Source organism: Acomys russatus, chromosome 14 (genome assembly GCF_903995435.1).
Source record: "Acomys russatus chromosome 14, mAcoRus1.1, whole genome shotgun sequence".
NCBI classification, from domain to species: Eukaryota; Metazoa; Chordata; class Mammalia; order Rodentia; family Muridae; genus Acomys; species Acomys russatus.
The window spans coordinates 18,734,562-18,748,768 of record NC_067150.1 but is presented as its reverse complement, the minus strand read 5'-3'; the positions used below and the strand labels follow the sequence as shown (position 1 = coordinate 18,748,768).

General features: G+C 38.6%; 1 protein-coding gene across 1 annotated transcript in view; it reads left to right on the top strand.

Annotated features, from left to right (window-relative positions):
- The window catches only part of Dpy19l2 (dpy-19 like 2), an 89,277-nt gene that overhangs the window by 27,488 nt on the left and 47,582 nt on the right, over positions 1-14,207 (top strand). Inside the window, exons 8-12 of the mRNA XM_051156091.1 lie at positions 832-923; positions 3,196-3,295; positions 11,416-11,493; positions 12,477-12,563; positions 13,568-13,627. Coding sequence (XP_051012048.1) covers positions 832-923; positions 3,196-3,295; positions 11,416-11,493; positions 12,477-12,563; positions 13,568-13,627 — 417 coding nt within the window. The remainder of the gene's footprint in view (positions 1-831; positions 924-3,195; positions 3,296-11,415; positions 11,494-12,476; positions 12,564-13,567; positions 13,628-14,207) is intronic.

Sequence of the window (14,207 nt, the reverse complement as noted above, 5' to 3'; positions counted from 1 at the left end):
AAATAAAAGAATGAACAGTCTCACATGATATTAAATGAACCAATACCATTCAACAATCTGTTAGCACAATGAAAAGCATTTTATTGGGTGCTCCAGCTTCAATGGACTAAGTTTGAGAATAGGAACCATTACTGTTTTCAAAGCTTACAAGTTTGGTTTCTTACACATATAGCTTTTTGGAACTCTTAGCAAAGCAATCAGACTCTTAGCAGGTGATAAAAATTTATATTCTTTCTATGATTTTAGAATTTCTGATAGAAAATGTCATACAATATTGTTCTATGTGTCTTAGGACAGTCTAAGTATGTATATGCAAGGTTATATTTTTGCTGTGTTCATTACTACTAATTCTCGGTACTTTCAATTGTTCTTAAAAACTTAACTCATGTAGAGCATATTTGATTGATTCAGAACCACTCTTGACAGCTTACATATTTATTAGTTGGAACTTATTGTGTGTAGACTCTTGAAATTTTCACACTACTACATTACATCTCATAGCCCCAGACGCCAGGCTTGTACCCGCAGGCCTGTACTATACTCTGGGCCAGAGTCCTCCTAGCTCCTATGTCTGTGTGTCATTGGTCCTTTGGCTTAACTGTGTGTGATTTGATATAGTCTTTGTTGTTTCTGAGTTTGACAGTTAATTGTGCTCCCTTTAATGGCCATGAGAGAGAATATCAAAGGACCAGAAGCCATGCCAGGCGGTGAGACTAGGATCTAATGCGCCTAGTATTAAAACTCTGAGAGCAAGGCAGTCATTGAGTTTCAAGTGAGCAATAGTTACTATAAAGTGGAAAATAATGCAAACTGAGTGTTTTATGAATTCAGGCAACCCGTGTGATGTGGACGCCGCCTCTCCGGGAAAGCTTCTCCTACCCTTTCCTCGTGCTCCAGATGTATGTCTTAACTATTATCCTCAGGTAATTCCAGCCATAAAACAAAGCTAAATAAATTATTTATCTTGCCTTTCTTAAAATTCACTTTAACCTACTGTGTTATGATTATTAAATTGAAGCTATGTTTCAAAACTATTTTTAAAAATGAGTTGAGTAGCCAGGTAATGCCAACACAAATGTATAAACTATGTCTTTTTTGAAAACGTGAAAATTACCTACAGCCTCTAGGTGACAACATTATGGCTCAAAAATTAGTTTATTTTGTGTGAATAAATATTTGGCCTATATGTGTCCCCACAATCACTGCATACATGATGCATGCCTGGTGCCCTCAGAGGCCAAAATGTGTCAGATCCTCTGGAACTGGAGCTATAAATGTTTGCAAGTCACCATGTGAGTGCTAGGAAATGAGCCTGGGTCCTCTGCAAAAGCCATCTTTCTAGCCCCGTTCAAAGGTTTCTGAGAAACAAGTCCTTTCTCAAAACTAACGTACTCCAGCTCTTTTTCCCCCAAAGCTGTGGTTTTGAAATGAGATTAACATATGTGCTCCTCGTGCAAATGGAGTAGAGAAGTTGTAAATTTTACCGTCCCAAAGAGTGTACATGCACGCACGCACACATGCACGCAGATGTGTCTACAAATATTGTACACACATGTAATACATTATAATCATTTTCAGAATGATGTTTTTAACAGTTCAACCAGGTTCCAATCAAGTCTGGGGCATACTCTTCTGTGAATTAAGGTTTTAAGCATTTGAGAAGCTTAAGAGGTCTAAGAAATAAAAATAGCAGAATACTATACATAGCTTCGTTATATGAGTGCATTTCACAGATGTTAGTGAGACCTGTCACTGAATGAAACCATGATCATTACTCATCTAAAGTCCCAAGGAATAACGTAGACAGTTTGTATGCTTTGGCAGGTTCCACCTTATATGAAAATCCTTACTTCTTTACCCTTTCCTCCCTCCCTTCCTACCTTCTTCTCTCTGTGCCTCCCTCCTTCCCTCCTTCTCTCCCCCGCTCCCTCCCCTTTTTTTCCTAAAATTGTGCATCATGTATATGTACATAAATGTCTGCATCTGCGCTTTTGATTTGACATTTTTACCCACAGAAGCAGGAATTATGCCCAGTTAAAATCTTTAGCCACAGGCTACTTCACACACACCTAAGCAGCTGACTAAGACATGCATTTGTTAGCCGATCGTGCAAAGGTAACGTGCGCGCCCTGAGCTCACTTCAGATCTTGAGAAGAGAGGCTGCCTCCTGGTGTATCACCAGCCAGGGGGATGGATTTGAATTTGGCAGTCTGTTTCCAGTTTAGGTGCACTGCTTATCCATTACAATATGTTCTTAGAAATGTTGGAGAGAAGGATGCTGTCCTTCCTCCTCCCAGCAACTGGTGTTCATGCATTTGAAGTAAGATTAGTCTGGGTAACTAGGCATGAGGGGAGTAACATAGTGAAGAGTGCCAGACAGGACATTTCAGATAATGACCTTGGAGGTATGCATCTTATTTAACTAAAACCACTTTTGTGTGAATAAAATAAAAATATCAAGTGTCCTTGTGCTCCACTGGGGCATGGGCTTGAAAGCAAGGACCCCCTCACCCCACCCCAGTTTGTGCAGCCTCATAGCTGGTCTGTTCTTTGCACAAATGTTCCCATTAATTTTTTTGTATTATAAAACATGCTAAAGATGCTGAAAGATGGCAGAAGATACTGGTTCTCAATGTCATGCTGTTGCAGAATACACAATTTGAGTGCTAACTGCAACACTTTGACTGTTCACTTTGATGTTTTAAGAGCTCCTCTGGTATCCTCCACAAGTGTTGGCTCACTCCTTGCCAGCATGTGTCTCCTCACTGTTTTCTGAATGATGTGGGTGACCATATGTGGAAAGGAATTCTCTGTGTAATGCTGGACACAGAGAGGAGCACAGGACCAATATCTGTGTACTAATGGACACTGAGAGGAACACAGGATCAGTGTCATGTCCTGTTTCCTGAGCTTAGGCTGAAGTCTTAAAACTTAAGGGCAAACATTTTTTATATGAAACTAAATTTATATTTTAAATAATTTATGAAAATTGTATAATACTGTTTCAAAATATTTAATTTTGTTTTATTTAAGCACTCCTATTGTTCAATTATTTTAAGTAATTTTAGTAAGTTGATTTTCAACATTATATTTTGTTGTGCTATGCAAAAGGGAAGGATGTACAAGGCTTCTTTGCTCTTGAGCTCCTGGCTATCTTTACAGCAAAACTTATGGGTGTTTCTTTTTTCCATCAAGGACCTCCACCATTAACAAAAAACTCTACATGGCGCTCTGTTTTTCCAATGTTGCTTTTATGCTTCCTTGGCAGTTTGCTCAGTTTATACTTTTCACACAGGTAAGATGGTTTAAACTAATTTAAGCTCAATGCAAATGTGTGTGGTTATTCCAGGAGAGGGCTGGGGAATGCGCGTCTTATTCTGGTTGCTGAGGCTAGCCTCATAGTCACTATGCAGCCCAGGCTGGACTTGAACTTGTGATAATCGTGCCTTCTCCTCTCAAGTGCAATGTAGCAGAGGCACCACCACACCTGGCTGATTTCATCTGTGCTCTCAATGGCTATGAAATTAAGAGTTGATCATAAAGTCTTTATAAATATCTATAGTCTGTTTATATGAGGAGCAAACTTCTACCAGGAACCATTTCTCAAGCTTAGTCAAGATCTTGCGTATGTGAATTGAAATCATATTCCCTTTCATAAAATACTTATGTAGCTAATAGCAAAAAACTAAGCCTGTGAAGCAGAGTAAAAGGATGAGGTGGTGAAGTTTTATGTCAATAAATACCATCATGTAGGTCCTTTCTGCCCACTGTGGTCCTCTATGTGGGAAGTGAGCCGTTCTGTCACTGTTCATAAAGACTGACTTAATACTCCTGTCCAACCAGCAGTGTGTTTAGAGACCGGTTGAAGGATTCACAGTTCTTTATTAGTCCTGGCTGTTGCACAGGTTGTTCTACAGTCATCATTTGCACAGGCTGAGATATTAGAATATATATTAAGTTTTAAGTTTCAAGTGAGTGGGTATTTTTGCCTGTGCGTGACTTGGATGCAGTCCTTGCTGAAGCCGGAAGAGGGCGTTGGATCTCCTGGAACTGGAGTTGCACTGGTTGCTATGTGTTGTGTGGGGGCTGGTAATCAAGTTCAGGTTCTCTGAGGGAGTAAGCCAGTAATTTTAACCACTCAGCCATGTCTCCAGCCCCTAGGGGAAATAACATATATATACATATAGACAAACAAAATAATACCAATTTTAAATTTAAATAGTTTGTAGCTTGATTCCATCCCCACCCTCCTTTCCTCCCAGTCCCACCCTTACACCTCCCTCCTCCCGTTCCCCAGTATTATTCTTCTCAGAGAAGGGGAGGCCCCTAAGGGGTATCAACACACACCAAGTTGTAGCAGAATTAAGCACATCCTCTCCCCCACTGGGCCTGCCAAGGCAGCCCAGCTAGGGAAAAGAGATCCATTGGCAGGCAACAGGGGCAAAGGCAGTCCTTACTCCTATTGTTAGGGGCCCCATGTGTTGACCATGCGGCACATCTACTGCACATGTATACAGGGTCTAGGTCAGGACAATGGATGCTCTTTGGTTGGTGGTTCAGTCTCTGTGAGCCCCCATGGGCCCAGGTTAGTCTGCTCTGTAGGTCTTCCTGTGGTCTCCTTGACCACTGTCTCCCTCTATCCTTCTTCCCACTCTTCCACAACACTCCCCAAGCTTGGCCTATTGTTTGGCTGTGGGTCTTTGCATCTGCTCCCATCAGCAAGTAGATAAACGTGCTCAGAAGACAGTTATGCTAGGTTCATGTCTGCAAGCATAGCAAAATAGTGTCAGGGGCTAGCTCTTTCCCATGGGGTGGGTCTCCAGTTAGGCCTTCATTGGTTTGCCATTCTCTCAACCTCTGCTCTGTCTATACCCTTATACTTCTTGTAGGCAAGACAGATTTTGAGTCAAAGGTTTTATGGGTGGGTTAGTGTCCCCTTCCCTCTACTGGGAGTTCCACCTGGCTACAGTAGGTGGCCACTTCAGGCTCTTTAACCTCTGCTCCTAAGAGTCTTAGCTAGGGTCATCCCTATAGACTCCAGGGAGTTCCCCCTCTCCTAGAGATGCATCCCCTGCTGATTTCTGTTCTCTCCCTGAGTCCTCCCTCTCCTCCCTCCCCCACTCTCCACACACCTGATCCTCGCCCCAGGTACCCTCCCCATGCCTTCCCCGACTCAGTTCCCTCCTCCATCTACTTCAGATGGCTGCTGAATTCCCTGTTCTGAGTGAGAGTCAAGCATCTTCCCTTGGGCCCTCCTTGGCTTTTTTGGTCCTTGGATTGTAGCACACTTATCCTATGCTTTATGGCTGTTATCAGTCCCATCCATTTGCCTGCAAATTTCATGATTTCTTTGTTTTTAATAGCTGAGTAGTAGCTCGTTGTGTAAAGGTACCATATTTTCTTTATCCATTCTTCAGTTGAGGGGCTTACAGGTTGTTTCTAGATTCTGAGTATTCCAAATAAAAGCGGCCATGAACATAGTTGAGCAAGTGTCCTTGTGGTATGGTGGAGCATCTTTTGGGTATATGCCCAGGTGTTGATTTCCACAGTGGTTATACAAGTTTGGGGAAATCAATCTAGAATATATTTTTAACAAGTCACCTCATTGTAAGCAAAGTTATCAATTAAGTAGTACTGATGAAACTGTGAGACGCTTTTTAAGTGGGTTCAAAATTATGTGAGATTTGCTATTTTCCAACCATTCAATGCAATTCAAGACCCAATTCTCTTAACTAAAATAAGCACCTATATTTGTGTTCGTATTTACACATTAGTGGGGAGAATCAAAGTTATTTTTTCTGGGTATATTATATTTCATTTTTTATAAAGGTTAGTTCATGTCTCTTAGCCATTGTTGTCTAAAAGTGGATATAAAGGAAAGATGGCCCACATTTCAAAATGCAAACTGATGAAAGAGGGTCAAAGGAACCTAGTATGCTTGATATAATAGAGCCTTAGACATAATTATTCCAAGATCCTAACAATGTTGTCAGCTAGATTTTAATTTATAATTTATTCAGTTTTACTTTGGAATCCCAAGGTTTGTTGGAGAAATTGTTGTGGCAGGGTAAAGTGAGGAGATTACTGATACAGAAAACTGTAGAACAACAAGTTAAATAAATATAAGTTGTTTTTAGACAGTAGTGCTGACATCTTTAAACAACATTGATTATCAATTCAATGGTCTTTCTTTATATGACTGATTTTTGATCTGAGGTACATAATTATTTCATATAGTTTATAATATTTAACTCAGCGTGGCTGCATGCCTTTATGCTGTTGGTAACAGCAGTGTCTTTGTCACTCCCTGGCGTTTCTCCCTTTGTCATCAGCAACACCTTAGGGCAAGGAAAAGCTCTAGCTGTCCTAGCTGAAGCACAGAAGGCAGACTGCCTGCATCAGCAGGGCTGCATACTCACTGTGCATCCTCTGTACTGTGGAAGATGCCACCACATATCTTCTAGCAAATCACTTCCCTCTTCTGCGTGAGAATGAGGCAAATACAAACAAAAATCAGAAGCTTGGCCCAAGTATGTTCTATAACAGGATACAGAGTCCTTTGGGTGACACCAAGAAATACTATAGATGATCATATGATAGTTCTATTTTTGTTCTTCCTCAACTAAATCTAATTTTTAAAGTTAAAAAACATTGATATCCCCCACTGACATTGGCATGTCAACAGGTGTCATTGTTCGTTTCTCATTTAAGCTGCCATATTGTTGAGATATCATAGTTGCAGATTCTTTCTCATATACCTGTAACACAATGTCACAGCAGGCATACTGCTGGTCCTTTGGCTCTACAATCTTTCCACCTCCTCTTCTGCCATATTTTCTGAGCTTTGGGTGTAGGAATTGTGTTGTAGATGTATCAGATGGGGCTGCGAACCCCATGGTCATAGTTGTTTATGTTTTTGAACAGTTGAGCCTTTCTGTAATGGTCTCTACATGCTAAAAATGACGCTGCTGCAGGAAAATGAATTCTTCTTTAGGTTATATTAATATATTTAGGAACAGATGCAGACAGATATAGATATGCAACCAAAATTAAAGAAAAAGAGGCCAGAGGCCATAAGTTTAACAGAAAGTAGGGGATCGATGTGTGAGGAGCTAGAGTGAAGAAAGGGAAAGAGAAAAATTATGAAATTATATTTTAATTTCAAAGAAACAAAAGAAAAGCTTTATATTTATTTTTTTTTTTAAATCAGGGCAAAGAAATAAACACAGCAAGACAGAGACAAAGCCTCTGCAGAGTAGAGGGAATCAATGGAAACCCTAAATCCCCAATGTGTGTTTTGACAAAAATTAGCTTTACATAGCTGTGTTGGTTAGTTTTGGGGTCTTCTATTAAATTTCGTTGGTGTATATGTCTGATTTTGTGCCAGTATAGTGCTGTCTTTGTCACTATGGCTCTATAGTAAAATTTCAAGTCAGATATGTAGTACTTCTGGCTCTGTTATATTTGGTTAGGCATCTTGTGGCTCTTCTGTACTTCAATATGAACTTTAGCAGTGTTTCTATTTCTCTGAAGAATGTCATTAGAAGGTTGGTGGAGATTGCTTTGAATCTGTAGATTGCTACTTTTCCTTCTCCTTCTCCTTCTTCTTCTTTTATTTAGCTTACCCTAACATAATACATCCTGACCACATTTCCCCTTCTTTCCCTCTTTTTTCATCTCAGTCCCTCCGCGCTCCCTCTCCTTTTTCAAAATCTATAAGGAATCCTGGCTTGGAATTTTAATAGGGATTGCTTTGTGTCTGCAGATTGCTTGTAGTAAGATGGTCATTTTTACTATGTTAATCCATCGATAGATGAGCATAAGATAGCTTTTCATCTTATGCCTTGTTCAATATCTTTTTTCAAACACTTCAAGTTATTGTCATGCAAAACTTTTTGCTTGTTTGGTTAGAGTTGCCTCCAAGATATTTCACATTATTTGGGGCTATTGGTGTGGTTATTCTGATTTCTTTCTCAGCTTGTTTCTAACTTGTATATAGGAGGGCTACTGATATTTTTTTTTCAGTTAATCTTGTATCCAGCCATTTTGAAGGTTTTTACCAATTGTAGGAGTTCCCGGGAAGATTTTTGGGCTGGCTTGTGTATACGGTCATGTAATCTATGAATAATGATACTTTGACTTCTTCCTTTCTTATTTGTATTCTCTTGATCTCTTTTAGTTGTCTTACTGCTATAGATAGAACTTCTAGTACTATATTGAAGAGATATGGAGAGAGTGGGAAGCCTTCTCTTGGTCTTGATCTTAGTGGGATTGTTTTGTGTTTCTCTCCATTTAATTTGATGCTGGCTGTAGGCTTGCTGTACATTATCTTTATTATATTTGGGTATGTTCCTTGTGTGCCTGGTCTCTCCAAGACTTTTATCATCAAGGGGCGTTAGATTATGTCAAAGGCCATTTCAGCACCCAATGAGATAATCATGTGGTTTTGTTTTTTTCAGTTTGTTTATATGGTGGATTAACTGATAGATTTTCATAGGTTGAACCATCCCTGGATCCCTGGGATGAAGCCTAGTTCATCATGGTGGCTGATGTTTTTGATGTGTTCTTGGATTCATTTTTTGAGTATTTTATTGAATATTTTTGCATCAATGTTCATGAGGGAAACTGGCCTGAAATTCTCCTCCTTTGTAAAATATTTGCGTTTATGGTATCAGGGTGATTGTGGCCTCATAAAATGCATTTGGCAATGTTCCTTCTGATTGTATTTTGTGGAATCCCTTGAGGTGTATTGCTATTAGGTCTTCTTTGAAAGTCTGGTACATTTTTGCTCTAAAACCATTTGGTCCTGGGCTTTTGGTAGGGGGTGTTGAGACATTTTTAATGACTGCTTCTAGTTCCATAGGGGCTATAGGTCTATTTAAATTGTTTATCTAATCCTGATTTAACTTTGGTAAGTGATGTCTATTGTGAAAATTGTCTCTTTCCTTTAGATTTTCCAATTTTGCTTAGTATAGGTTCTTGAAGGATTTTCTAGGTGTCTGTTGTTATGTCTGCCTTTTTGTTTCTAATGTTGTTAATTTAAATACTGTCTCTGTATCTTTTAGTTACTTTGGATAAGAGTTTGTCTATCTTTTGGTTTTCTCAAAGAACCAGCTCTTTGTTTCACTGATTCTTTTTATTGTTCTCTTTGTTTCTATTTTAATTACTTCAGCCCTCAATTTGTTGATTTCCTGCTCTCTATTCCTCTTGAGTGTGTTTACTTCATTTTGCTCTAGAGCTTTCAGGTGTGCTGTTGCTAGTATGAATCTCATGAAATTATGAAGGCCCTTAGTGCTATGCAGTTTTTTCTTAGCATTGCTTCATTGTGTTCCATATGTTTGGGTATGCTTCATTCTCATTGAATTGAAGGAAGTCTTAAATTTCTTTATGTCTGCCTTCATTCAGTTGTCATTGAGTAGAGATTTGTTTGCTTTCCATGAGTTTTTAGGCTCTTTGTTGTTTTGGTTGTTGTGGAAACCCACCTTTAATCCATGGTGGTCTGATAGGATGTAGTGTGTTATTTCAGTTTTCTTCTATCTGTTGAGATTTGCTTTGTGACTGAGTATGTGGTCAGTTTTGGAGAAAGTTATGTGAGGTGCTGAGAATATGGCATATTCTTTTATGTTTGAGTGGAATGTTCTGTAGTTCTATCTATTAGGTCCATTTGGTCATAACATCTATGAGCTTTATTATTTCTCTATAGATTTTTCTGTATGACCTGTCCATTAGTGATCGTCAATGATCATTATTTTCTGTTATTGTTCTTGATAATGTGTGTTCTTTTGGTTTTGCTGGTATGAGATTATTTATTTCCTGTGTTTTTGTGGGTGTAGTTAATCTCCTTGGATTGGCGTTTTCCTTCTAGTCCCTTCTGTAGGCCTGGATTTGTGGATATATGTTGATTATATTTGACATCTGTAGTGACTGAGGTCTCTTAGAGTCTGTAGGACATTTGTCCAGGCCCTTCTGGCTTTTAGAGTTTCCATTGAGAAGTCAGGTTATTATTCTAATAGGTGTGCCTTTATCATTCACAGTGATCTGCCTGCATCTGCCTTTCTGAGTGCTAAGATTATAGGCATGGGCCCCTGGATTTTTAAAAGAGATTTATTTAATTTCTCTTTAAAGACCTCTGTCATCTTAATAGTGTTGGACTATTCAGGGGCTGCTAGTAGCACAGCTGGGCGCTGGTGATGCTTTATTGCCCTGGCTGTTGTTGATTTTGTTGCAGTGGTGTCTACGCATCTGGGTTTGGTATGAATATAGGTCTAGGTGCAGATTTCTGAATTTTTGTTGTTGTTGTTGGATGAGTGTTTTGTTCCTTGGTTTCTGTTTTCTCTTTGGTCTCTGGACTTTGTGACCTGGAATTCCTGCATCAGGCATGACCTCTGGTCCAGCAAGGGTCTCCACCCAAGTTCAGGTGTGGGACATATTGATGAAGAGGGTAGTGGGGATTGGGATAGTGAGGTGGGGGGCTCTGAGGAATGGAGAAGGTTTGCAGGTGGGTTGCCTATAGGGAGTTCTGGAGGCCAGTGTGCTCCCAGGTCCAGCCGTGAGTCTCGGTCTGAGTTAGCTTGTCTATTCTTCTAGCTGGTGTGGCCTGTAGGAGAGCAGGCAATAGCTGTCCAAGGTCAGGGTTGGCAGTGGGGGCAGGAAGAGGTAGTAGTAGGCTAGTTCTTTGGGATCTGAACCAAGGGTGTGGGAGGGTTATGTGTGCAGGTGGGCCTCTTGCCTGTTCTTCTGACTGTACTGTTTACTTTTGATGTGTGATACAGAATTAGCTTAAGACTAAATTGATGATAATTTTCTCCAGAGAATAATGAATTTGTTTCTAACAGGCAAAAGCCCTAGAGATCTTAAATTATTGCCACAGAGTGAAATGATTCAAAAGAGGGGTTTTGTTCTTTATGATAGCTTCCTTTTTTCTGGCTGATGCTTCAAACAAAAACCTAGAAATTTAGGAGGCATCTTTGTCTCTGTTTGCCCTCCTGCACGGTCTGCCCACTTAGCCTGATATTTTTCACTTGTCACACAAACAGCATGGTTCAACCATTGTTGGAATTGCAAAACTATTCTGCAAGATATATGACCCAAACCTTGTGCTCAGAGGTAGAGATCCCATTATTTCATGGGAATTCCATTCTTGGATATTAATTGACTTGATAATAGTAATAATAATAATAATAATAATAATAATAATAATAATAACAACAACAACAACAACAACAACCTGTGGATATCATGTACTCATATGTGCCTATAGTCTTGTATGTTTTCCCCAGCTGAAAAGTCAGACTAGTTTTTCATTGCTTTCATCATCACAAATATAACTGTTCCTTTGTGTTTGTTTTTCCTATGAATAGTGAACTATGTTTTCTACAATTTTTTCACATTTGGGTTTTTATATTTTTATTTCAGATAGCCTCATTATTTCCCATGTATGTTGTGGGATACATTGAGCCAAGCAAATTTCAGAAGATCATTTATATGAACATGGTAACTATTTTTATATTTATAAGTCTAATTAAAATATCTGTTTGTAATTATTTCTGTTTTATGGGATACTTATTTTTTGATAGTATTTCAGGCATGTGATATCACCAGCATCATGACAGTCTCTGTGTTGTTTTGTGTTTTTGTTGGAAACCGTACTATAGACAAACTGTCCTCTCTAAAGATGTGTTTCCTTTTGTTTTATGTGTATGAGTGTTTGTCTGCATGAATGTATATGCATTACACGTGTGCAGTGCCCACAAAGTGAGGAAGAGGGCATCGGATCTCCTGGAACTGTAGTTACAGATAGTTGAGAGCTTCCATGGCTGGGCTGGGAATTGAGCCTGAGCCTTCTGCAAAAGCAACCAGTAATCTAAACTGCTGGGCCATCTCTCCAACCTTTTAGTCTTTAATTTATCATTTCAATGTTGTCATTCATTTTGAAATGCCTTTCTTCTTTTACACCTGGGATTAAAAAAAAACTTAACAAATGTGCAATTCTGAAACTGAAATTTTATACTGCTCCGCTTTTTAATCTTGGTTCCTAAACACATCTTCCTTCAAAACATAAAATGATAATAAAATAAATCTTTCATGAAACAATGCACAAAACATTAGTGAAAACATTTTATCACTGTCTTGTTACATCACTCCGTTGTTCAAACTATAAAAACCACAGTAGCATATGGAGGGTAATTTAAATTCTGCTATAAGTAATTTGTAAACTTGAACGTTAATACTTCAATCCTAGCAGTGACTTGAAATTCTATTTTTATTTGGCCAAAACTCCCATTAATACTTATATGAATGAAATTTATATAGTCAATGGTTTTATGATATGACCTATTTAAGTGAAAGTGTCATAAATGAACTATGTTATGTACAGTAAATATATACTGATAAATGCTAAAGACATGATTACCTACTTGCCTCCAAAGTATGAATACATGTAATGACTATGAATCATTTTTGTTTCCATTTTCCAGTGTTCTGTTGTCCTATGTTTCATTTTGATGTTTGGGAACCCAATGTACTTAAGTTCTTATTATTCCTCATCTTTGTTAGTGACATGGGTAAGTTGCAGAAAGTCAAGCATGGGCTTTGGGGGAAAGGAGAATATAAAGAATTGTGTTCTTGTGATGCAGAAAAGATGTAGGAAGCAAAAGTGTTAAAACTCAAGTGTAACCCCCAAAGATCCAGTTTGTGCAGTGCCTCTGGGAAAGGCCATTTTTTTGTTCTTTTACTATTGCTAGTATCTCATTGTATGAAAGTAAGAAGGAGAAAAGAATATTCTTAGTTCATGCTTATGCATATCAGAAATGTGAATGCAAGTAATAAAATGGATTTATTGTACCATCACTATAAATATAAGAAATTAAACTATGATAGTTTGTTTTCAAGAGTTCCCGAAACCAGCTTAGGTTCATCTACAAATATTACAACACTAGACCCCTGCTGATATCTACTGATCTAGCGTTTCTAAACTTAGCTAGTCTCTCATCCTCACCCACGCAAACTGAAGTAGATAATTCCTAACCTCCACTCTTGCCTGCAAAGATCTGTGCCTGAGAAGCATTGAAATAAATAGGCTGTGACTGTAGAGATGAACCACTCAATTATTGTTGAGAAAAACACAAGTGTAAGCAAGAGAGGCAAATACAAGGCCTGGGTGGTGTGTCAGATTGCACCCTCCTGATTGACTAAGGAAGTGGTATTAAGGAAGCAGAGCGAAGGTCATGTGCTCAGCATTGTAAAACCTGACAGTGCCAACCAAGCACAGCAGACTTTCTCAAGATGGTGGCAGACTTCCTCAGTATGATCCACACCCTCCCTACTTTCCACAGAAGCTACCTGCAGAGGCTGGACCACATAATTCAGTGAGGTAGAAATGTGTCTCAAGAGACAACATCTCAGCACACCAAGCACCTTTTTCTGTCTTCAAGGAAGTTTATCTTGTCCACAACTTGAAACGTCAACAATTAAGGCAGAAATTACAAATGTAGTTGATATGGAAGCAGTGACTGTATAACATAAATGTTAGTTTCACTTCTTCCGTTTTTTGTCATGTGTCTCTTAGGCAATAATGCAAAAGAAAAACAAAATCCAAAAATTGGGATCCAATGAACTCCACTTTTGGGTAAGCTTTAATGTTTTCAACAGTTTTTAATCTCTTTTTATTTATTAAACTTAATGAAGTGTTTTTCGCTAAATAAATTAATAAACAAATAACCAAATGTAATTGGCTTCCAGGTTCTTTTTGAGACATTCCTGTACTTTATGGTGAAAATGGAGAAAGATTTGTCTATCAAGTAGTTGATAAAGTGACACATCTAATATACAATAGTCTTAATTTTAGAAAAGTGTAATTTTGATAAAAATTAATGGATATCAATTATTTTATGTGTGAACTATTGAAAGCGGTAAGTAGAACCACTGTGTGTGGGACATTTAGAAATTTCTTCCAAACTGCACATAAAAATGTATTCTTTTAGCATTTTCTACTGGCAGAGAGTAAGCAGGAATTCTATGAGTCATTAGGAAACAAAAGCGTAGAAAGAAACCCCAAAAGTTAAGCCAGGAGCATGATCCACCCTGAGAGTCTGGCAAGACTATCCCTTTCTAGCCTCAATGGACAGCCAGGCGACACAAAGGCAGCTATGTTAGTCATCTTCCCACAACTGTAACAAAAATACCCAAGAAAATCACCTTGATGGAGA